General features: G+C 56.0%; 1 protein-coding gene and 1 long non-coding RNA gene across 6 annotated transcripts in view; one reads left to right on the forward strand and one right to left on the reverse strand.

The window, feature by feature from the left end:
- COL27A1 (collagen type XXVII alpha 1 chain) overlaps positions 1 to 21,979 on the reverse strand; it is a 147,689-nt gene that overhangs the window by 22,195 nt on the left and 103,515 nt on the right. For all 5 annotated transcript variants that reach the window (XM_070459243.1, XM_070459242.1, XM_070459240.1 and 2 more), the window contains 16 exons: positions 21,080 to 21,133; positions 20,153 to 20,206; positions 18,705 to 18,758; positions 16,775 to 16,828; positions 12,727 to 12,834; positions 10,194 to 10,247; positions 9,973 to 10,080; positions 8,747 to 8,800; positions 7,741 to 7,794; positions 3,430 to 3,486; positions 3,213 to 3,266; positions 2,397 to 2,450; positions 2,059 to 2,112; positions 1,220 to 1,273; positions 1,029 to 1,136; positions 459 to 566 (listed from right to left, as the gene is read on the reverse strand). In XM_070459243.1, coding sequence (XP_070315344.1) covers positions 459 to 566; positions 1,029 to 1,136; positions 1,220 to 1,273; positions 2,059 to 2,112; positions 2,397 to 2,450; positions 3,213 to 3,266; positions 3,430 to 3,486; positions 7,741 to 7,794; positions 8,747 to 8,800; positions 9,973 to 10,080; positions 10,194 to 10,247; positions 12,727 to 12,834; positions 16,775 to 16,828; positions 18,705 to 18,758; positions 20,153 to 20,206; positions 21,080 to 21,133 — 1,083 coding nt within the window. The remainder of the gene's footprint in view (positions 1 to 458; positions 567 to 1,028; positions 1,137 to 1,219; positions 1,274 to 2,058; positions 2,113 to 2,396; positions 2,451 to 3,212; positions 3,267 to 3,429; positions 3,487 to 7,740; positions 7,795 to 8,746; positions 8,801 to 9,972; positions 10,081 to 10,193; positions 10,248 to 12,726; positions 12,835 to 16,774; positions 16,829 to 18,704; positions 18,759 to 20,152; positions 20,207 to 21,079; positions 21,134 to 21,979) is intronic.
- Positions 3,345 to 9,085, forward strand: LOC110146054 (uncharacterized). Its single transcript, XR_011484921.1, has 4 exons — positions 3,345 to 3,638; positions 4,539 to 4,831; positions 6,756 to 6,941; positions 8,877 to 9,085. It is a non-coding gene; the product is annotated as an uncharacterized lncRNA (long non-coding RNA).

The raw sequence follows: 21,979 nt of genomic DNA on the forward strand, positions 1-21,979 counted from the left end.
TAAAGAGGCTTACAACCTCTCTCCAACTGAACTTCAACTTAGAGGGTGAGAGCCCTGCCTCATTCATTCATCTCAATCTTCCCTTCAAGTGTCTAACCCTGGGTTCAGACAGCCTCCCCTGCTTATCAAGGAAACTTCTATAAAGATGCCTTGGAGGGTCCCCGCAGCTAGCAACAGCCATTGCTCCACAAAGGCCCACAAGAGGGCGCCCACGGACAACTCAACAAAGAGTTGACAGCCTCAAAGGCCTGGTAGGGGGCAGTATTACAGCTCTGGGGATTCCTATCCTTTAAGCCAGGTTCAGGCCTGGGGACGGACCCCTGAGAAAGTAGACTCCATTTTTCACACGGTCCCTGGGACATGGGTGCCTATGTCAGCACTGTAATCAGGGTCACTGTAGTCGGTACCAAGGCAGAAAGGGTGGGGAGCGCGGATAAGAGGATTAACAAGGGTCTGACCTTGAATCCTGGGGGCCCCTGTGCCCCAGGCAAGCCAGCCACACCTGGATCTCCTCTCTTCCCAGTGGGGCCCATGGGCCCAGGGTCCCCGTCATCTCCTTGCTCCCCCTGTGAAGAAAGAGGGCAAAGGAAGATTTTTCATGTTTCAGGAAATAGGCAGCCAAAGGAGGCAGGGTGACTTCAAAACCCACCAGTGTGGGAGAACCCTGGTGGAGGTGGAGGTCAGACTCGGGGATGGAGGCCGTACTGCCTGTGTGTGAGAATGGCTGGACCAGCGGGACAAGAGGATTTGAGGATTCGTGGATGGGGAGGAGAAGGATCTTAAAAACCAGAAGCTCTCTGCCCTGGACAGGGGTTGTCCCTCTGGGTGCTGGCATGGAGGAGAGACAGTGAGACAGGCCATCATCCAGAAGCCACTGCCCATGCAGGAAGCTTCTAGATATACTGGTCTGCCCATCCAAGTTCCCAAACCTGCTCCTCCTGGCCCATGGCCTAGGCATCCCATATACCACCACGCGCACACCTCATCTCGAACGGAGACACCCTCTGTTAACCCCCAGTATGGCTCACCTGTTGTCCAGCTTGACCATCACGGCCAGGAAGCCCATCTGGTCCAGCAACACCCTCGGGGCCCTGTCTCCCCACCACGCCCCGAGGCCCCGGGAGCCCCTGCAGGCCCTGGGGGTAAATAGGAAGCTGGTGAGGGCTTCTGGGGAGGGCAGGGGGTGGGGTGGGCAAGCGAAAAGCTGCGGGCCACTCACCTGGATCCCCCTCCGTCCTGGCGCCCCAGCCTTGCCTTGCTTTCCCTTTGGTCCCTGAAAAATCAAGGGGTACACGATGGAGGCTTCCTGGAGGAGGCGCAGAACCCGAGGGGCTCCGGAAGGGAGATCCTTCTGTGGCTCGGCCCTGCCCCTCTACCTTGGCATCTGAATCTGCCAATGGGCCCAAGCACCCCCACCCGGAAGCCCAGGGTCAAGGCTGGCCTTGGGACCTGCCAGATGTGGCCCCTGACCCTGCTCTGGGTGCTGGGCCCTCACGGGGAGCCCGGTGGCAGAGGCTCCAGGCATTGGCAACTTCCTGGTGGGAGCTGAGCCCCACGGCTGGCAGGTCCGTCTGATCGTCAGGGGCGTGTGTGTGCACCCCTGGGAGGAAGTGGAGGGCATGGAGACAGCCCTGGCCCAGCCTCAGTGGAGGCCGGTGCAGGAGGCCTGGCTGAAGACAGGCAACTCCCTCTCCACCGCCTCTGAAGGCCTCCATGAGTGGCGTCCTCCCCGTCTTCCTCCACATGCTCTCACTTCACTGCTCCCAGTTTTCTTTCTGCAGTGCATTGTGGTGGAAAGGGAGCCTAGCTTCGGATCTTGACTGCCCGGGGTTCAAATCCCGCTGGCTGACCGAACAGACGGTCCTCCTCCCAGAGCCTCTGTAACTGGGACTGGTCATCTCCCATCCCCCAGGCCGGCTAAAGGAATCCTGGCTGGACCACAGCCTGCAGGGCCCCGTGGTCCCTGTCTCTCATCACACCCCAGTGCTGCCTCCCACATGCTATGTGCTTAGGCCTGTCCCAGGGTCTACCTTCCCCGTGAGCACCCGGGCCGCTTACCTCTTCCCCTTTCGATCCTTTGGGGCCCGGCCGTCCCCGGGGTCCCGGATGCCCCTGCAAACCAAGGTGAGATGACGCAAGGCAGCCCCAGGATTCTTTCCCGGGGAGGGTGGCCAGTCTCCGCCTGGAGGGGGAGGGTGGGGAGGGGTTTGGGGGTGCAGGCTCTGGGGGTACCCCCAGGGTCAGGGTAGGAGAAACCAGAATGGGCTGTCCCAGGCCCTCCCTCAGGGCGGGTCCCTTTAAGCTTTAAAGAGACCAGATATTTAATTCCCCCACTGCTCCTCCACCAGCCCCCCCACTCAGGGCAGGAGGGGGATGGGACAGGAAGCACCACTCACGGGTTGCCCCTGCTGGCCTGGATTTCCACGGAGGCCTTGTACACCCTCCTGCCCCTGGAAGTCAAGGAGAGACAGGTGAAGGGGCTCATCTTGGAGGGAGTGGGGGCCAGGGCAACTTCTAGCCTGGAGGACCCCAAGGAAGCCCTTGTTCTTCCTAGCCATGTGGCATTGTTCCCCTAAGTCTCAGCTTCTTCATCTGCGAAATGGGTGGGAAAGAATCCACCTGCCAGTGTAAGAGACAGAAGAGACTCGGGTTCGATCCCTGGGTGGGGAAGATCCCCTGGAGGAGGAAATGGCAACCCACTCCAGTATCCTTGCCTGGAGAATTCCATGGACAGAAGAGCCTGGAGGGCTACAGTCCATGGGGTTACAAAGAGCAGGACACAGCCGAGCAGGAACCAAGGAAAGGACTCCTGCCATCAGGGACGAAGGATGAGGAGCCTGGGTGGGGGTGGGGGTGGGGGCCTGGTGCCCGTTCAGTGGCTCGTCCTCATTGCTTTGCTGGAAGAGCTGTTCTCAGTCACAGATGGGGATACTGAGGGTCCTGGAGGGGAAGGGTCTCTCTGCCCCGCCCATCCTCTCCCTCCCTAGGGAAAGATCTCGGACCCTGCCCCTTTCAGTGTGAATTGAGCCCTGAGCGCTTGGGGATGGTGGATGAATCCTTGGGGATGCGTAACCCCGGGCACTAGTGGCGGAAGGATGGGCCCGTTTCCTGGCGAAGGCTGTTCTAATTCCAGGTTGCATGAAACGGAGGCTAAGGAATGCCTTCTTACAACGCTTGCGATGCTGCCAGCAAGCTGGAGCTCCGATACTCACAGGGTATCCAGGGTCCCCTGGTTCCCCACGGTCTCCTCGATCACCCACGGGGCCCTAAATGAAAGGACAATAGAAGACTGCAGGGGGTGCCAGACCCGGGCCTCCTGGGCCACGCCCTCGGCAGAGCTCGCAGCAGCCTCCCCCCCCAGCTCCCCACACAGCCGGGGCTTGGGGCTCCACCCTGGTAGTGGTCCAGAGGATGGGGGGGGCTGCTTACCCGATCTCCAGGTGGTCCGGGGGGCCCCTCAGCCTTGCCATCCTCGCCCTGCTCCCCCTGTGGATGCAAAACCAGCATTAAGACGACCTTCCTGCTCCTGGTGAATTTTGGGAATTCCAGACACTCCACATTGAGGCCAACAGGGCCTTCATCAGAGATGAAGAACCCAGTCTACTTAGGGTTGCAGATAGAAAGACCGAGGCCAAGAGGTAAGGGAAGACATGGGGTCCAAGGCAGACCCGGGCATGGAAGCAGAAATTTGGAGCACAGGATGCTGCTCCTTACCCTCCCCTATGCTAGACTTCCCTGGGGGTTCAGACGGCAAAGAATCCGCCTGCAATGCAGGAGACCCGGGTTCGATCCCTGGCTCGAGGAGATCCCCTGGAGAAGGGAATGGCTACCCACTCCAGTATTCTTGCCTGGAGAATTCCAAGGACAGAGGAGCCTGGCAGGCTATGGTCCATGCAGTCTCAGAGTCAGGCACAACTAAGTGACTATCACTTTCATTTTCAGGCTGGATACCCTGAGGCTGACACTCTCAGGCTGTCAGCCAGGGTAGCTGAGCAGAGACTTGGTCAGTCGGCTTTGTAGGGGACCAGCTGCCCAGGCCTTCAACAGGGCCCTTCTGGTTTCAGAGCTTTTTCTCAGCTGCAAAATGGGGGGTGGTGGGGCAGTGAAGGGGACAATGCTGATACCCATGGAAGGTGGTGGGGCTTCCATGAAGTGATGCAGAAGCCCCCGCACGGTGCTCAGCAGGCAGTGACAATAATTCCCACAGCTGGCAAGCGTGAGCACCGACGACCACAGCTGAACGCAGACACTTAGTGAGTCCTCCCGGCGCTGGGCGCGCTAAATCCCTTCAGTTGTGTAGAAGACTTTGAACACTATGAACTGCAGCCCACCAGCCTCCTCTGTCTGCGGGATTCTCCAGGGAAGAATACTGGAGTGGGTTGCCAGGCCCTCCTCCAGGGGAGCTTCCCAACCCAGGGATCAAATCCACGCTTCTTGTGTCTCCTGTACTGGCAGGAGGGTGCTTTACCTCTAGCACCACCTGGGAAGGCTGAATTCTGCCAACAGCCCCACAAAGTAGGTGATATTTTTCTCCTTAGTTTACAGATGAGGACACGGAGGCCCAAAGAGGCAGTGTGAGCTGCTTAGCCATTCAGCCCTCAATGAAAGAGCCCCTTTCTCCGACCCTTGCTGGGAGAAGGCGGGCCGAGAACCTGCTTTAGGATGAACCTCCAACTCTTGACGGGAGCCCCAGGGAAGGCCCTGAGCCTCCCCCGGAGGCACTCAGCAGCCGCCCACCCGCAGGTCTTGCTCATAAGACAGTTTCCCGTCTGCAAAATGAGATTGTTATGTCTCATAGCGCTGCTCTGATGACGCAGGAAGCAGAGGCGTGGTAAGCTCTCAGCACAGAGAGAAGAGGCTCTGTAGAAATTGCTGTTGTTGCTAATGATAACAGCGGGGAGGATGGGTGGCAGGGAGGTGGTCAGAGACGGGGGGAAGAGCAGAGTTTAGAGCCAAGGTCCTTGGGCCATGGCAGGCCGCCCCGGGCCCCGGTCCACCCGCCGGACAAGTGGCTGCAAGCCATGTGCCAGCTACAGGGAAGGTGCAGGCAGAGTCTGAGGGCTCAGCATGATCTAACCCCAGACAGTTAGTGTCACCTCCCATGGGGGGACATGCTGGGCAGGCGGCTCAAGCCAGGGCACCTCCAAGCCCCTTGGCTGCTGGCAGGGACTGAAGGGGAGGTCTGAGAGGCAGGAGAAAGGGGACAGTCCTGGGGGCTGGAGCCTGTCCCGGGCCTGCATCAGTCCTGAGGGCTGACGGCCGTAAGCCTTGGCCTGGGGCCTCTGTGGCTCCTGTGGGCAGAGACGGAAGGCAGGAGAGTAGGCCTGAGGCCTAGAACCAGCTGTAGGCAGGAACAGGGGGAGGTGGCTGGCCCAAGAAGCAGGGATTCCCTCTCTGCCCTGACCACTCTCTATGCTCCTTGTCCCAAGGCTCCATCTTCCTGTGAAGGGAGAGAGCTGGACTGGGGGGCTTTACCTACTGTTTACCTAGTGGGTTCTGTGTGCCAGGCCCTTTGTGAGGCATGTTGCATAGAATCCATATAACACGCTTATTCTGCTGTGACCGTTGGTCCCATTTTACAGATGAAGAAACTGATACCCAGGGGAGGAAGGGTCTTAGCCAAGGTCACACAAGAATCAAAGCAATGACTGGGCCAAAAGCTAGCTATACAGATATCTCCCTCTCCTACCCACCACACATTGTAGCTGAATTTTGGGGATGCATTTTTAGCACCCCAAAACGAAGCCTCCCATTCCCCCTTTCTCCTTGTTCCCAGAGTCCTATCCCATCTCCCAGTCCCTTGGGCCACTGCCTTTGAAGATAGACACATGCCCCAGAGGGAAGCCCCAAGTTGAACAATATATTGGTTCATCTAAACGTCTTGTTTCTGACTGGAAATGCGAGGCCTGGCATCAGACAGTCTGAATCCTGGTCCTACCATACCCCACACTGATCCTGAGCTAGTCCTGGAATGTCAAGGAGACTCTGTTTCTCCACCTGTCGAGTGGGACCCAGACACCTCTGTGCCAGGGTCATGGTGATGAGTGTGAAGAAATCCTGGGGCGGAGGTCTGCCCTGGGGGTCTCCCCCAGGAACCTGCTCTTCCTCCCTCCCTAGTGCCATCCTGCTGTGACCAGTCAGATATTCATTCACGTGGCGGTGGTGGTGTTCAGTCACTCAGTTGTGTCCAACCCTTTGTGACCCATGGACTGCAGCACACCAGGCTTCCCTGTCCTTCACCATCTCCCAGAGCTTGCTCAAACTCATGTCCATTGAGTCAGTGATACCATCCAACCATCTCATCCTCTGTTGCCCCCTTCTCTTCCTGCCTTCACTCTTTCCCAGCATCAGGGTTTTTTTTTTTCCAATGAGTTGGCTAGCTCTTTAGGGCATCATTTCACAGCCCCCAGCTCAGAGATGAGAACATACTAAATATTAAATCATTATAATAACCATTATAAATCCATAAACACCTGTTGATTAGCAGATGCGTGACAAGTCAGAAAGTGCATCTGGCTGACGTATATGTGATGATATACACATATGTATATATGTGATGTCCTGCTTAGCTTCATGTGCTCAAGGTACCCACACACTTCACAGATGAGGCAGTCAAGGCTTGGGGAATCCTGGGGCCCCTCCCAAGGCCGCAGAAGACCCAGGGCAGATTTGGGGTTAGGATCTAGTTCTCGGCAGGCACAGGGACTACTTCCGGGGTGTGGATGGCCCAAAGTGAAGGCACCCTCTTGTTTCAGGCTTCGTGTTAACCCTTTCTGCGCCAGCCCTGGCAGACCGTGAGGGCCGAGGAGGCACTCGGGATCCTGTGTGCGGCTTGTGCGGCTTCCTGCGGGATGTGTCAGAGCCTGCGGCCCGCTGCGATTGCAGAGCTATTCTTCTCCAAGCAGGAGGAAGGGGCCAGCTGGATGGCAAGCTAGGCCAGGGTGATTCACTCAACAGCGGGATGTAGTTAGTGGGGAGCTGACTCGGCAAAAGAAAGGAGGCTTGGGGAGCTGGGAACAAGGATTCCGCGGTGGGCGGTGGGGTGGGGTCGGGGGAGCCTGATAGAAGCCTGTTCCTGCTCCATCAGGGGAAGAGGGAGAAAGGAAGGAGGGACTCCATTAATGTAAGACCCAGAGACTTGGGTCCTGGGCTAGCCCGGTGCTGCCTTGGAATGTGACCCTCAGACCTGTGGGATCCACATCCCCACCTACACAGTGGGGAGGGGTGTGGCCATCAGCGAGGTTCCTTCCACCACTTCCTGTCTTCCGTTGAATCTGGAGCCAAGGGGTGGGGCCTGGACACACCTTCTTTCTGCCTGGGCGGTTCCTGGCCTTGAAATGCTGGTGCTTCTCACTCAGGATCCCAAGCCCTCCCCCAGCTCTCACCGGGTGATCTCATTCACAAGTGAGGCTTTGCTCCCCCAACTTCACACAGATGATAGATGGCATCCTTACATCACTGATGTCCATTTCCCCTGCTCAACTGGAAGCCCCAGGAAGGCAGCAACTGTGTCCATTTTTGTTCTGGTGCCAGGCACAGAGATGACACCCGAGATACCTGTGCTCAACGTAGGTCAGACTCCTGAAGGCCACAGCCAGGATGACACTGGGCTCTGGTCTGGCCAGGGTGTGGACAGGGGTGAGCCATGAACCCACGCTAGCCCAGCCACAGTGGCCCCAGGACTCGCTCCCAGCGGCTCCAGATATGGAAAGCAGTTGCCACCCAGGACCAGACACCCACCTTTTCACCCTTGGGTCCAGGAGGTCCGAGGGGTCCCATGATGCCTTTGTGTCCCTGCAAGAAATAAGACGGCAGGAGGTGAGAGCACGGGAGAGGGAGGAGTCGGGAGGAGCAGAGGAGGAAGGATAAGAACTCAGAGGTGGAGATAATCTGGGCTGTGCCATCAGGTCCTGGCTCTGTCCCAACGCGCCGTGTGACTCTGAGCAGGCTCTCTGAGCAATGGCCTCCTGGACACGCCATGTTGGTCCCAGACACTCCTCTAAGGGGTGTTTGCTTGAGTGGCTGAAGCCTCTGCTCACGCATCTTGGAGCAGACCTGGGTCCAGATCTCGGCAGAGCCCCTAGCTGTGTCCTCCTGGGCAGAGGCAGGGGGCGAACGCTCACCTCAGCAGGCTTTCCCAGGCCGGGGTGAGGCCTGAAGATGCAGACCCCCAGCTTGGGCTCCCAGCACCCACTCTCCGGCTCCCCTCTCCTTTGCCCTCTGCCTCTCCCCCTCCTCCTTCTCTTTCAGACACTGCATCCCACCGTCAAGCTTCAGAAGCTGTCGGGCCTTACACACACATTGTTTTGGCTCCCCGAGCCTCAGTTTCCCTTTCTGAGCAAGCCGCATGCCTCTCTGAGGCCTCACCTCCCAGATGTCTAACATGGGTTTGGCTCAGCCGCCTCTAAGGGGTGTGGGGTGGGGGGGTTGCCACATCGGATGCAAAAACAGGCTCCGACCCTCCACTTCCACAGAGAGCAGTTGTGAAGTTAAGACACGAGGTGTGTGCGGCACCCACCATAGGAAACAAAGACTTAGCGAGGCCAGGGGTTCAGGGGAGGTCGCTGTTCACCCCAGCCCTGTCTGGCCCACTGGTGGTCGGTGGACCCAGGTGTTCCTGGGGGCCAGGGAGACCATGAATCTGTGTGGCCCTCAGCTGGGAGGAGGTGGGGGCAGCGGCCGAGGCAGCCTGAGTCCAGGCCTGCAGGGCAGAGTTCCAGAAAGTGGGGAGGTGAGAGCTCCTTACGTCGTAACCAGCCAGTCCCGGCTCTCCTTGGGCCCCCATCCGTCCTGGAGCACCCTGTGAGGGGAGAAGACCCCCGTTGGTGCCCAGTATGTCTCTCACAGAAGGAACGCGGACACTGTCTCTCCCACAGGCTCCCGCCCACTTCAGCCCAGCAGCCTGGCACGTCCGCTCTGCTCAGAAGCCGGTCCAGAGACCGAGGTGGAAAGCAAGCGGCTCTCCGGAGCACTCCTCCTCCCCCAGCCCTTCCCTCTTCCAGCTCCAGAGGTTTAGAGAGCCAGTTGCTAAATTTCCCCAATTTTGTGAGCCAATTATTAAATAAAACCATGATGAAAACTTAAATTATATGAACTTACAGATAAATCAATTATATTAAAAACACAGATGATAAATATCCCACACTCATCCCTTCCTAATTATTTTATGACATTTTGTTGTTATCTAGGCTCATGAGGATATTTCTGTTGATTGAATCTGTGTGGCGGAAACGCTGTTATCCCTGGGTAGCCGGTATGTGCAGGGGAACAGTTCCAGGACCCCCTGTGGATGTGGAACCCTGGGGACACAGACCGACTCTACCAGCTAATGGAGCTTTCTCACACATCCCCTCCAAGTCTGCTTTCAGTGACATCATGCTGGTAGCTGGAAATCGGCTACTGTGGGAGCATTTACACCACAGAATCTTGCAAATTCCACAAACCAGCACAGCTGTTTATCGGTGCACATCGGCGCGCAGCTCAGAGATGCCGCGTCAGCCTTGTCTGCCCCCTTCCCTCGCTTCCTCCTGGGGTCTCCCTCCTGCGGCAGTGACCAAACCCTTAAGGGACCCTCCCTTCAGGGCAGGCCAGCGACGGGCTGGGCCACCCCCAGGGTCACCCGGCAATCTGCAATAGCTTCATCCTGCTCCCCCATGAATCTATTTCCAAGGGGAAAAATCCTTGTCCAATAAAAATACCCCCAAGGGTCTTGTCCCCTCCCTACACCCTGACAGCAGGACTTGATAATCAGGGGTTATAAAGGGCTTCAGAAGATCCACAGACCCCCTCCAAGTGGCAAGAAATTCTGGGCTGTATGTACTTTACAGGGGGAGGGAGCTTCTGTAGGTACCCAAAGGGATGCACGATTCCAAAGATATGGCTGGGAGGGCAGACACAAAGTGAGGAGGGCAATGCTTTCCTCTCTGCACTTGGCTCCATGACCCTCACCCCAGCCACCCAGAGAGTTCTCACCGTTGGTCCCAGGCTGCCCCGGGACCCTTTAGGGCCTGGGGTGCCAAGGGGTCCAGGATCTCCAGGGACGCCCATCTCACCCAGCTGTCCTTGGTAGCCCTTGGCACCCTGCAGTGGAGGAGAGACAAGGTGTTGCCAGGTGTCTGCAGAGGGGAGGGGAGGGCGGGAGCTAGGGGGCAGGGACATGGCCGATTCGGGTGGGAGGAGGAGGGGGTCCCTACCTTGGCTCCCGTCCGGCCCTTCTCGCCTTGCTTCCCTGGTTTTCCTTCAGGACCCTGAAAGGAAAAGAGGGGAAGAGAGGAAAAGATGAGCAATGAGAGGAAACTGAGGCAGATCCACAGATTTGCAGAGCACTAGGTCTCGAGGCAGACTGCGTGGGTTCAAACTGATTCTGCGCTCAACCCCATGTGACCTTGAGCATCAGCATACTTCCTGCGATCTACATCTTTGCCAAGTAGGGGCAGTGGCGGTATTGGCCTCACGGAGCTGACAGCTCTGGGCCTGACAGTCTCAAGGTCTTTTGCTTCTCCAGTGATTAAATACAGCGTGGCCTCAGTCACGGGCCAGGTACTGTATCTGAACTCTGTATCACGCTTTGTGCAATTCTGGCCACAGGGCTGGGAGGAAGGGATTGTTTATCCCATGTTAGAGCTAAAGAAACAGTCTCGGGGAGACGGAGACCCTGTGGACACTTATCACCCAGCTAGGTAGAATGAAATGTGGATTCTTACTTTCTGGGACACCCCTTTTCCTAAGCTGGTCCTGTCTGGGCAATTGTGAGTCATGATTACAGGAGCTGGTGGCATCTGCCAGCGGGCTGAGGTGACTGCAATGGCTGATTCCTCATCAGCAGGAGGAGTGAGTCAGGGACAAAGAATGCAGTCCAGGGCCAGGGAGACGGGAGTCTCCCCCAGGACAGGGCAGCCTGCTGGCCACTTGTTCTGACAGGCCCATCTCCAGCTGGGAGCATCCCCGATGGTGTGGGAAACCCTGAGTAAGGGTGAGAGCATCCAGTGGGGTGAGACTGTGGGGCCAGAATGAAGACATTTGCTGGGCCCCCATCCATATAGATGTCTTTCTGGAAAGGCCCTGATGGCTCATAAAATTCTATTTTTAAATCCTCCACTGTTTCCAGGCCACAGAGTGGGAGATTCCTGTTCTGCAGCCTCAATGCCAAAGACACTCAAATACAGGCCTCTCATCACCTCTGCCACCCGACACACACTCAGTCTGGCCCCAGCGAACCTCTTTCCAGTCCCAGCGTAGGAGAGTTGGCAGTGACAGTGAAATATGGACAGAAACACTGCAACACCACCACGGACACCATCCCCATCCCCAGATCCACTGTCATACCCCTGCCTCGGCCACCACCATCACCAGTGCATCAGTCCCACCGCCATCATCAACCCCGCCATCATCACCATCACCATACCATCATCACCGCCACCATCATCATTATCACGACCACAACTGCCATTATCAACCCCACTGTCACCATCACCATAACCACTGTCCTCTTCACTAACATCAATACCATCCCCTCCATCACACACTAACACCATCATCACCACTACCACCAGCATCATCATCATTCCCATCACCATAGCCACTGACACACCAACATCAGTACCACCACCGTCATCATCCCCATCATCACCATTCCCACCACCACCACCATCACACTAACAAACACCATCGTCATCACCACATCATCATCATCATCACCATTCCCACCACCACCACCATCACACTAACAAACACCATCGTCATCACTACATCATCATCACCACATCATCATCATCATCATCATTCTCACCACCACCACCATCACACTAACAAACACCATCGTCATCACTACACCATCATCACCACATCATCATCATCATCACCATTCTCACCACCACCACCACACTAACACCATCATCACCACCATGCCCATCATCATCACCACCGCCATGACCACCACCATCATCCTCACTATTGCCATCACCACTATCTTCATCACTATCATCACCATCCCCACCATCATCACTACATCATCACCACCACCAGCTTCAGCCACGTCCTCCTCCATACTCATAATGTGCTATATTTCTAGTTAATTTTATAAAGTGCTTTCCTATCCAAAGTTTCATCAGTTCTTTAGATGAAAAATCCAAGGCTCAGAGAGAGGCAGTGATGTGCCTAAAGTCACAGTGATAGTGGGTGCTTGAGCCAGAACTCAGCCTTTGGGCTCTGGGTCAGGATTATTTCTGCCACAGGTTTCTGCCCATTCCACGGTCATGATGCTCAAAAGTTCACTAAGAAAGAGCTCCTGGAACACTGGAACTCAAAAACAGTCTCAGCATGTGTTCTTCCAAAGCCTTCATCATACCAAAGGGGTGACCCAGAGAGGGCAAGAACAAGTGAAAGGTCACGCAGTAAGTTGCTGATGGAGAACTGGACCAATGCCTCTCCTGCTAATTTCAGCGTGGCCGAATGTGGGGGGTGGGCAGGATGAGGTCAGCAGGGTCCAGGTTTGTGTAGGGCACAGCAGACAGACCAAGGAGAGTGACATCATTCCTGTGGGCACTAGGAAGGTACTGGAGGGACACAGGTTTGTGCTCTGCAAAATGCTCCAGTGAAGGAAGGATAGAAGCACAAGATCCTTTGGTGGCTGCTGTCCAACGACCTCCCACCCAACTGCCGGAAGGCACGACAGTATTATTCTAACCCAGGAGCCACAAATGCTGGCACACAGCTGTGCGCGCTCACCCGGACGCCAGTGATGCCGGGAGGGCCGGGGGGCCCGTCCTCGCCCTTCAGTCCCTCGTGGCCCTTCTCGCCACGTTCACCGTCAGGCCCGGGGTCACCCCTGTCCCCCTGGGGTGGAAAGACATGAGGAAGGAAGACAGAGAGAGAATAAATTAGTCACTAAGTCCATCAGAGGTGCCAAACCTCAGGGCTCCGTTGGGATGTCCAGAGCCGACCAGACCCTGGATTCCCCTGATGGCTCAGCCAAAAGGGTCAGCCTGGCACAGACAGCATGCGGCACATGACGTCGTCCAGGGGCCCTGCCTTAGGCCAAGGAGCGGGCCAATCAGAGGGAAGAGAGGATCTCAACCACGCCCACCCCGTGGAGAGGAGGGACAGGCTGGAAGGCCGAGATGCTTTCTCTCCAGCCCTGTAGACACATTGGGAGAAGAGCCTTAAAAAACTTAAGGAAATTTTTATAAAGGAAAAAATTCAACCGATTCAGCCTCTCGGAACAAACTCTTTCCATGTTTCTGAGTTGCATTTTCAACCCTTGTTTACACAAAACCACTTACAACAAGTAAAAAGTAATAGCTTCAATGGCTTCGTACCAGGCTCAGAGCGCTAGAACAATTGTTCCAAAGCAATGAAATTAGTTAGTAAATTTAGCTTTAAAGGCTTAGTCCAATTGGACTGCACGTCTCCATCTATTGTTTTTTTTAAATGTCTTACTCCATTTACTGCGGGTACGCGCTCCCTTTGCTGTCTGCTCCACACAGCTCTCATTTTCACTGGCTGCAATAGGGTGGGTGGCAGTGAATGCTTACACAGCACTTGTCATTTCAGGCCGTGTTCTAGCAGGCCGGGCTGTGCCAGGATGGGGCTCTTGCCCTCGGCCCCCGTGAGCAAAGCAGGTGCAAGGGCTGCAGGATGGGCAGTGGGTGCGGGGAGGAGCAGGGCAGCAGGGGCCTGTGGCTGGTCTGCAGGTGGCTGAGCTGTGACTGGAGAGAGAAGCCCCCGGGGAAAGCGTATGAAGCCACGGGTGGGAGGAAGGGATGGGCGGAGGAGCAGGCTTGGAAAGGCAGAGAGCATCTTTGCCAGTTTTGTTTTCTGGCGCCACACTTTACGAGGGACGCTGACAGACTGGTGTGGGTCCAGCAGAAAGAGCAGGGTGCACAGGGCAAGCAGTGGGAGCCTGGGAGCCAGAACGCTGAGAGCAGTCTGCAGGCCGGTTGCGCCAGGGCCCCAGGCTCTGGGGGTAGGCAGCTGGGGCCCAGGATGGCTGGAGCAGTTTCTAGCTCTGGTCCGAGAGGATGCCCCAATGAGTAGGTGTGGGGGGCGATCCAGAGATGACACAGCTGAGGGAGGCAAGAGCCAAGCTGGGGTGTGGGCCGGTGCAGAACAGATCTGGGCACCAGGAGAGGGTCGAGCAGGTGGGTCTCTGAAAACCCTTCCCACTGAGATGCTCAGATTCCAAGCCCAGCCTGGCACGGAGACAGGGCTGGCCCTGACGATCCTCCTGTGGATGCTCTTGGCTCCAGAATTCCCGTTCTGGCCTGTTATCCTGGCCACCTGCTCTCCTCGCCCTCAGAGGCGGGCAGCTTGTTCCAGGTGGCTGGGCTGGCTTTCTGCGAGGGGCCCTAGCCTGGGCCCTGCAGGGACACTGGCTCCAAGAACTGCCCAGACCCCCAGAGCCTGGGTTCCCACACACCCAGTGGTGGATCCCATGCAGAAAGGGCTCCGGGGGTAAAGGACCAGGGTCCCAGAGTCCAGGACATCTGTCACTGCTCAGAAGAGCATTTACAAGTTGCCCAGCTCAACCCTCGATATTTACAGATGGGGAAACTGAGGCCCAGAGAGAGGTAGAGACTTCCTAACGCCACATGTGAGTTCACGGCAGAGCACAGGTAAGACCCTGGGTTCTGGTTCTTTTCATTCCAAGGTTCTCTGCTCAGGGGACAATATCTCCTTCCCCGCTATTGGATTCAGATCTCAACAGCTGTTGACTTGGGCAAGTTTCCTCATTTGCAAAATAAGCATCAAAGGGTTACTGTGGGGAGTGAAGGAGATAATCCATGTAAATAGCTTAGCATAGCATCTAGTGCCCAAGCGCTGGATAAACGTGAGCTATTAGCAGGAATCCCCATCATGGTTGCCACCATCAGCTGGTCGTCAGCAAACTTAAAATAATCAGCATAAACGATAAAGTGCTGTGCATGTCTGAGAGGCTGTTTTCACCATGAAGGTGATGCTTGGACAAATGCCGTAAAGGGAAATAGATTCTCTCCTGGAGTCACTCAAGGACCCAGGAAGATGCTGTGCATGCGTGCTAAGTTGCTTCAGTTGTGTCCGACTCTTTGCAACCCCATGGACTGTAGCCCATCAGGCTCCACTGTCCATGGGATCCTCCAGGCAAGAATACTGGAGTGTGTAGCCATTTCCTTCTCCAGGGGTTCTTCCCGACCCAGAGATTGAACTAGGTTCTCATGCTTTGCAGGCAGATTCTTTCCCATCTGAGCCACCAGGGAAGCCCAGACACCACACATCTGCACGACTACTCCAGCCCTAGGTAGAATTGGGAGCAGTAGGGCCCAGGAGCCATCACAAGTGAGCGGCAATGACTGTGCGAGGCACCCAAGCCTGGAAGGTCCCCTCCCACCCCACCTCAGCAGAGATTCCAAGGAGATGACAGGTGACTGCCCAGAAGTGAAGGAGGCCCCCACACACCATCCCTTGGTTTCCTCATCCATCAAATGGAGGCGGTAATGAATCCAGCTCGGAGGGTTGCTGGGAGAATTAAATGGGTTAATTCATCTAAAGCTCTGAAGGCAGGTGACGCAAGCGTACTGAGTGTGCAAAGCATTTTAGCCAGAATGTTCGTCAGCATCATCGCAATTCATGCAGGCACTTGTCAAAGAGTGTGGAGAGGCCATCAGCTGCTCTGGGTCTCTGGAGCCAGACCCTAGGATGCAGCGGGGCTGGAGGTGAGAGAAGGCAGACAGATGGCAGACAGGGAGTGCTCTCAACCTTTCAGGCAAAAGGCAGGCAGATGAGGAGCCAGCCAGGGGCCTGTCACCTAGGCATCCTGGGCACAGGGCAATGCAGGCCCAGAGAAGGGGGTGCTTATCTGAGGTCATAGGAGAATCAGCGGTGACTGAGGGAATCCTGGGATGTGACACTTTGAAGCCTGGGCTGGGCAGCTGACAGGTCAGCCCTGGGGAAACCCACCTAACAATAGTTCAGGGCTAGGTCAGGGGTGAGGGCCAGGGACAAGCCAGGGCTGGGGGTGGGGACTGGAAGGTCAGAGAGCGATGCCCATCTGCCCTGGGGTTTGGGGGAGCCCTAGCCCCGCCTTAAGGTCCCAGCATCTGTGGCTGACAGATGAATCCCAGCAGCAGGGCTGAGATGGGCCCACATGCTTTGGTGCCAATGAACCCTGGGTTTGAATTTTGGATTTTCACTCACAGCCATAGACTCTGGATGAATACACCTCAGCCTGAGCCTCAGTCTCTTCACCTTTAGAATGGGCGCATGGTGCAGAGAGGTAGCCAGGTCTTGGGTCTTGCCTGTGCCAGTTACTAGCATGTGTCCTTGGACATGTTGTTTAACCTGAGTCTCAGTTTCTCATCCAAAGACAGGACTTACCCCATAGCACTGATCTAAGTGATACACACAAAGGGCTTAGTGTAGTCCCTGATAGCCTGTGACTAGTCCTCCAGAAATAGTGGCTATGAGTCATGGGTGGTGATTACCCACATCAAAGCTGCTGGCCCGGTACCACCTTGAGCCAAGAGAAGCTGCAGTTTTAAGGAGAAAGGCGGCAGTGAGGAGCAGAAGGTGGGGTTGGTTCCTAGTCCCACCTGAGCAGGGAAGGGAATGGGCGCTAGGCAGGGCTCACCCCTACACAGCCTGCACGCCCTAGAAGCTGGAGGACTGATCTCAGAGTTTATGAGAACACAGTGCTTCTGGGGGAATACCTGGGTATTAGATGGGAGGGTAGTGGGGCCAGAGGCAGAAGGTGGCTTCAGAATATTCCCTCTCCCCCAGACTGCACCAGAAGGACACTTACCTTCAGCCCGTCAGGCCCTGCAGGGCCACTGTCGCCCTCGAGGCCTGGCTCTCCCTGGAAAGGGCAGTGGGAAAGATGAGGAGACATTATTGGGGAGGGGGTTCCAGTGTGGTTTTATTTCCTCCCCCGCACTAGGGCAAGACCCTAACCCCTGATCTCCTCTAGCAGTGCCCTGGAATGCCTGGCACAACAAGGAAGCGGTGGAAAAGACCCCCAAGCCACAACCTGTTCTGTGTGCAGGGCGGGGTGAGGAAGGGGCTACCCAAGATATAAAGGACTGGTCCTGTGTTCAGGGGGGCTGGTTGGACTGGGGAGGTGAAGCCTACTGGTTGAACAGGCTTTGATGTCAGACCTCGATGCCCCCACTGGGCTTCCCATGCATGGTGGTCTGGCCATAAGCAATCTCCGTAGCCCCCATGGGTGTCTGCTTCCTCATCTGAAAATGGGCTGATATACTTCCTTTAAGGGTTCCTCTGAGAGCTAGTATAAGATGATAGCTGTTAGATATATTCTTCTGGGAATTTGGAGTGAGCCCTCATAAAACACCTTGGTGGAATCCCATTTCTCAGATGAAGAAAATGAGGTCATTTCTCAGACTTTATTGCCAGCAAGTTTGGGAATGATACGAAGTCCCTGAATCTACATCTGACCTTCAGCCAGGTTCCCTGCTAGGCTTTCTAGCTCCAGAGATGCCTCTGGATGCCTCAGGTCTCTAACGGGCTGTCAGACAAAGTTTGTGTCTCCCTCTGCTTGTTCGTGGCTGTTCAGCATCTGAGCTGGAAGGGGCCTCAGAAGTCATCAAATGCAGGAATGGCACAGACGGGACAGGTGTGTAGATTCCATCCTTGATGCGTCCATGGCAGGCATCACTAATCCACCTACTAGCCATTCCTCCTGTGTCCCTAGCAGATATCACTAATCCATCTACTAGAATGAGGCTCCATGAGGACAGGGCCTTCTGTTACTCATTGCTGTGAAGTGCCTGGCACACAGTGGGCATCAAGTGAGTGAATGTCATGCTCTTTCCTAGTGAGCCCAGATGGAGCCTCAGGATCCTGCTTAACATAGCACTCCAAGAAACTACACTGCTCAATTTTCATTGATAGACAAGACTGCCATCTGAAGGCTTCAAGCTCCACACTCATCCTCTAGTGCCCTGTGGCCTTCTCCTCTCATTTCATGTCTTAGCTCGGCTCGTGGAGCCTCTTAACTTTAGGCAGCAAGTAACAGGAGGCATGGGGAAAGGGACAAATGAGAAACTGGATTGGGTGCTTGGTGCCCGCATTAACCAAGCCCTCCACACTAACTCTCCCTCACTCCTGGGCCCCACCTTCCCCATCCATAAGGCGCTAGAAGATGCTTGCTCTGTATCCCTCACAGCACCCCAGAGTCCACATTTAGGCAGAGACCTTATAATTCAAGCGCAGGGCATAGACAGATGGGTGCAGAGATGTCCCAAAGCTTCTCAAAGGAAGCCAAGCTCTGTGGGTTTCTTTTGGTAAAAGGAAAGATAACCTTCCACATAACTTTCCATGGGACAGGGTGATAATAGGTGTTTATCAATAAAAACACTTGGAGGTCAAATAAGTTTGGAGATTCTGGATCCCCCCCAAAGAACCCCCAATTTCTTGGTTGCAGGCCTTCTCAGAGCCTTGAAAATGCTATCGCTAATGTGTAAGATAGAACACCGGGCATGCAGTCTCAAATATTTTGACCACAGAATGTTTTTCTCTGCAGAGCACCTCTGAATTGCAGAAATGCTGGCCTGCCAAGAGGCAGGCTGGATGCGGCTGTAGAAATTCGTGGTCTGTTTGTACAGTTGAGGAAACAGAGGCTCAGGGAAGTTGAGTAAAGCACCCCCCCCCCCACTAAATATCAGGGGGGATGGGGAGGGGGACTTTCCAGGGAGAATCAATTTGCTTTGACTTACCCGCTGCCCAATGAGGCCCTGCTCCCCAGGGATGCCAAGAGGCCCAAGGTCACCCTAGAAGAAGCCAAACACAAGTTCATGGGTAGGAAGGTAGGACCAGCCCCAGCTTTTACCCCACCTTCTTATTCTCATCGGTTCTGATGTGGGGAAGCAGGGATGGGACCAAGGAAGTTCTTTCTTCTCCAGGACCAGAGAGAAATGGTGAAATGCCAACCAGAGCGCCTGTTCCCAGTAAACCCTGGGCATGCTCAGGACCACCACCACCACATCACCATCACAGCTTAGCTCACACGTACGTAGCCCTGCTTCGGTGCTTTTTTATTTCACACAGCCAATTGTCAGAACAGCCCTGCCGGGGAAGAAGTCTGCTTTTACAAACGGGCAGACTGAGTGACTACTGGTTAAGTAACCAGACCGAGCTCATGAAGCTACTGACAGCTTTAGGATCCAAACCCAAGCAGTTGGTTTGGCTCCAGGGAGAATCAGATGCAGAGACGGCAGCTCTGAGGCTGATCACCTTCTTTATCCACCCCGAGAGCCCTGGAGAGAAACCCAAATGAGGAAGAGGCCCTAAATGAACCAGAGTGCATGTCCCTTGTGCATGCGTGTGGGCTTAGTCACTCAGTCCTATCTGCCTCTTTACAATCTGCCAGGCTCCTCTGTCCGTGGTATTCTCCAGGCAGGGATACTGGAGTGGGCTGCCATTTCCTCCTCCAGGGAATCTTCCTGACCCAGGGATCAAACCCGCTTCTCCTGTGTCTACTGGCAGGCGGAGTCTTCACCAGTGAGTCACCTGGGAAGACCTAAACATCCCCCACCTCCTCCGAAAGATCTCAGAAGGGTCTCTCTCATCTGGAGGTTTCCAAGCTACACTCTCTCCCTGCTGGTGTCTGCGGGCACAAGGAGGAGGCGGAGCTCTGAGTTCCCCAGCCCCGCTCCAACCAGAACCGTCCCATTTCTATCTGTTTTATACATGGGGTAGTTTCTTGCATTATTCAAGCAAAAGATTCTGAAACTAAGTTAAGACTGAAGGTTCCAGGCCTCCGAGTCCTGCACAGGGAGTGGGTCCTCTTCCAACAGCAGGGCGGGGACGGGGTCTCCGGAGAGCCCAGGGATCAATGGGCTCCTGTTTCCCCGCAGGTAATGAGGGGCACCGGTGTTGAAATGCAGATGCTATCACGGGAGGCCAGGAGGTCCGGCCGCCCCGGCATGGGGCAGGTGCCAGAGAAAACACTGCCAGACCCGGGGGGGCGGGCAGCAACGGGGGCTCCAGGCCGGCTGGGCCATCTGCTGTGGCCATGGCCAGGCCCTACTCCCCAGCCAGGAGCACAGAGAACCCATTATCCCGGGCACAAGAAAGGCTCATTTCTCTTCCATGGAGAGGACGTGGCCGCCAGCTGGGAGTTGGTTTCAGCAAGTTATTTTTCTCTTCTTTCATCCCCCCTTACCTTCATGCCAGCTTCCCCAGGAAGGCCTGGTTCTCCCACTGCACCTGGTGGTCCCTGCAAAAAAAGAAAATGGCATCGGTCTATTCTCAAGCAAGGGCTGGTCCCTGGTTGCCAAGCGAAGAGATAACTGAGGCAGGCTCAGAGAAGGCAAGGGATGAGCCCAAGGTCGCACACCCTGAGATACCCAGAGCTGGGAGCAGGCTGCAGCCTTTGGGAGCTTAGAACTGGGAGCAGGCAAGGGGCGGGGTGGTTGGGCCCACACTGCGGAGCCTTGGGGCTACCCAGAGGCTGCCGGAGCCCTCGCCCCCCCTACGAGTGTGGTTGACCACAGTAGGAGCCCTTGGCAAGCGTGGAGAGGAAAATTTCATGATTCACATAACAACAGGGGAGGGAGCCAACAGATGCTGCATTCAGGGCTGAGGGATTCCAGGCTTTCCTTCTCTCTGCAGCCGGGCCAGGAAGACAAGGGTGGGAGAGATCCCCAAGTTATCATCGTTAGCATGGCCACAGCCCCTGCATAAACCCAAGGGCTCAGTTTTCTCCCCTGGAGAAGGCAGGGGTGCCTGAGACCCCTTCCAAGCTCCTTGCTGCAAGACCTTAGGAGGACTGCGTCCATAGTCAAACCTCCATGTCAGGGTGAAGTCCCAGTAGGGTCAGGGTGGGGCTATTGTTGCTCTCCAGGGTGCCGAAAAAGAGGCACTGCCAACCCCCCATGAGGGTCCTGGCATGCCTGCATCCCACCCGCTGCCCCTGAGCTGGGGAGCCCACCTCCACCCCCTCTGGCATCATAGTGGATCTACTCTCTCTGCCAAGACGTCTCCCCACCAGTGCCTATAGGACAGGACAGGCAGCCCCGAGGAGAAGGGCCGGGAAGGGCTGATTCCTCCCCAGCAAGACCACGGGCGAACATGGGCCTTCGGCACTCACCTTGGGTCCCATCTCTCCTGGAGGGCCAATTGGCCCCTGGGGTCCCTGAGGGCCCTGGAAGATAGACAGACACACAGACAGTCGGGAGAAGCCAGCCTGGGCCCTCTTTGGGGTCCGAGATTTGGTAGTGCAGTCTGGAGGGACGGGTGAGGGAGAGTACCATGGAACCCGGGACTCTGTGGGTCTCACCCCCACCGCTGCCTCACTGACGACCCTGGTCCTGAGCTCCCTCCTCACCTGCATCCAGCGTCACCCCCCGCCCGTCCACCGGCACCCTCTGCTAGGCATCTCTGAAGACTCAGCGCAGCCTCCCCTGCTCAGAACCCCCGGCTGGCTCCTGAGCCTTGCTCACTCTGTGCCCTCGGCCTGGAACACCGTTTCGCCCACCCGTTGTTCCAAAGGGCATCTGCCCAAGCTTCTAGATGTGGGCTCCTCAGCCTCCAGTCCTCCCCCTGTCCCCTAGACCCCTCCTCCCAAGCCCCAAGACGGTGCTCTCTGCATCACCATCAGTACAGCCACAGCCTCTTCATGGGGCTCCCCAACACAGGGTATACCTTCCCCCAAAACCCACCCTTCCAGGGAGATCTGAAAGGTCCCCTCTGTTTCCATCCCCTCAACAGCTTCCTGTTGCCTCTGGGACAAAGAACTAACTGCATCCGCGGCTCTGGGTGACTGGCCCCTGTGACCTCGTCCTGCCTTTCCCGAGGTCCGGCTCTGACCGCACCAGCCATGCTGGACTCCGCAGGGCCCCGAGAGCGCGTCAGTTTATCTGCACCCCTTTCCCTCCTTCACAGACCTGAAGGACTCTGTTCCCTCCACTCTGCACTGTGCTGAACAGTCTCTACACACTTCCTTATTTCATCCTCACCATAGGACGGCAAGACAGGAACCATTATTCCC

Source organism: Odocoileus virginianus, chromosome 31, assembly GCF_023699985.2.
Source record: "Odocoileus virginianus isolate 20LAN1187 ecotype Illinois chromosome 31, Ovbor_1.2, whole genome shotgun sequence".
Lineage (NCBI taxonomy): Eukaryota > Metazoa > Chordata > Mammalia > Artiodactyla > Cervidae > Odocoileus > Odocoileus virginianus.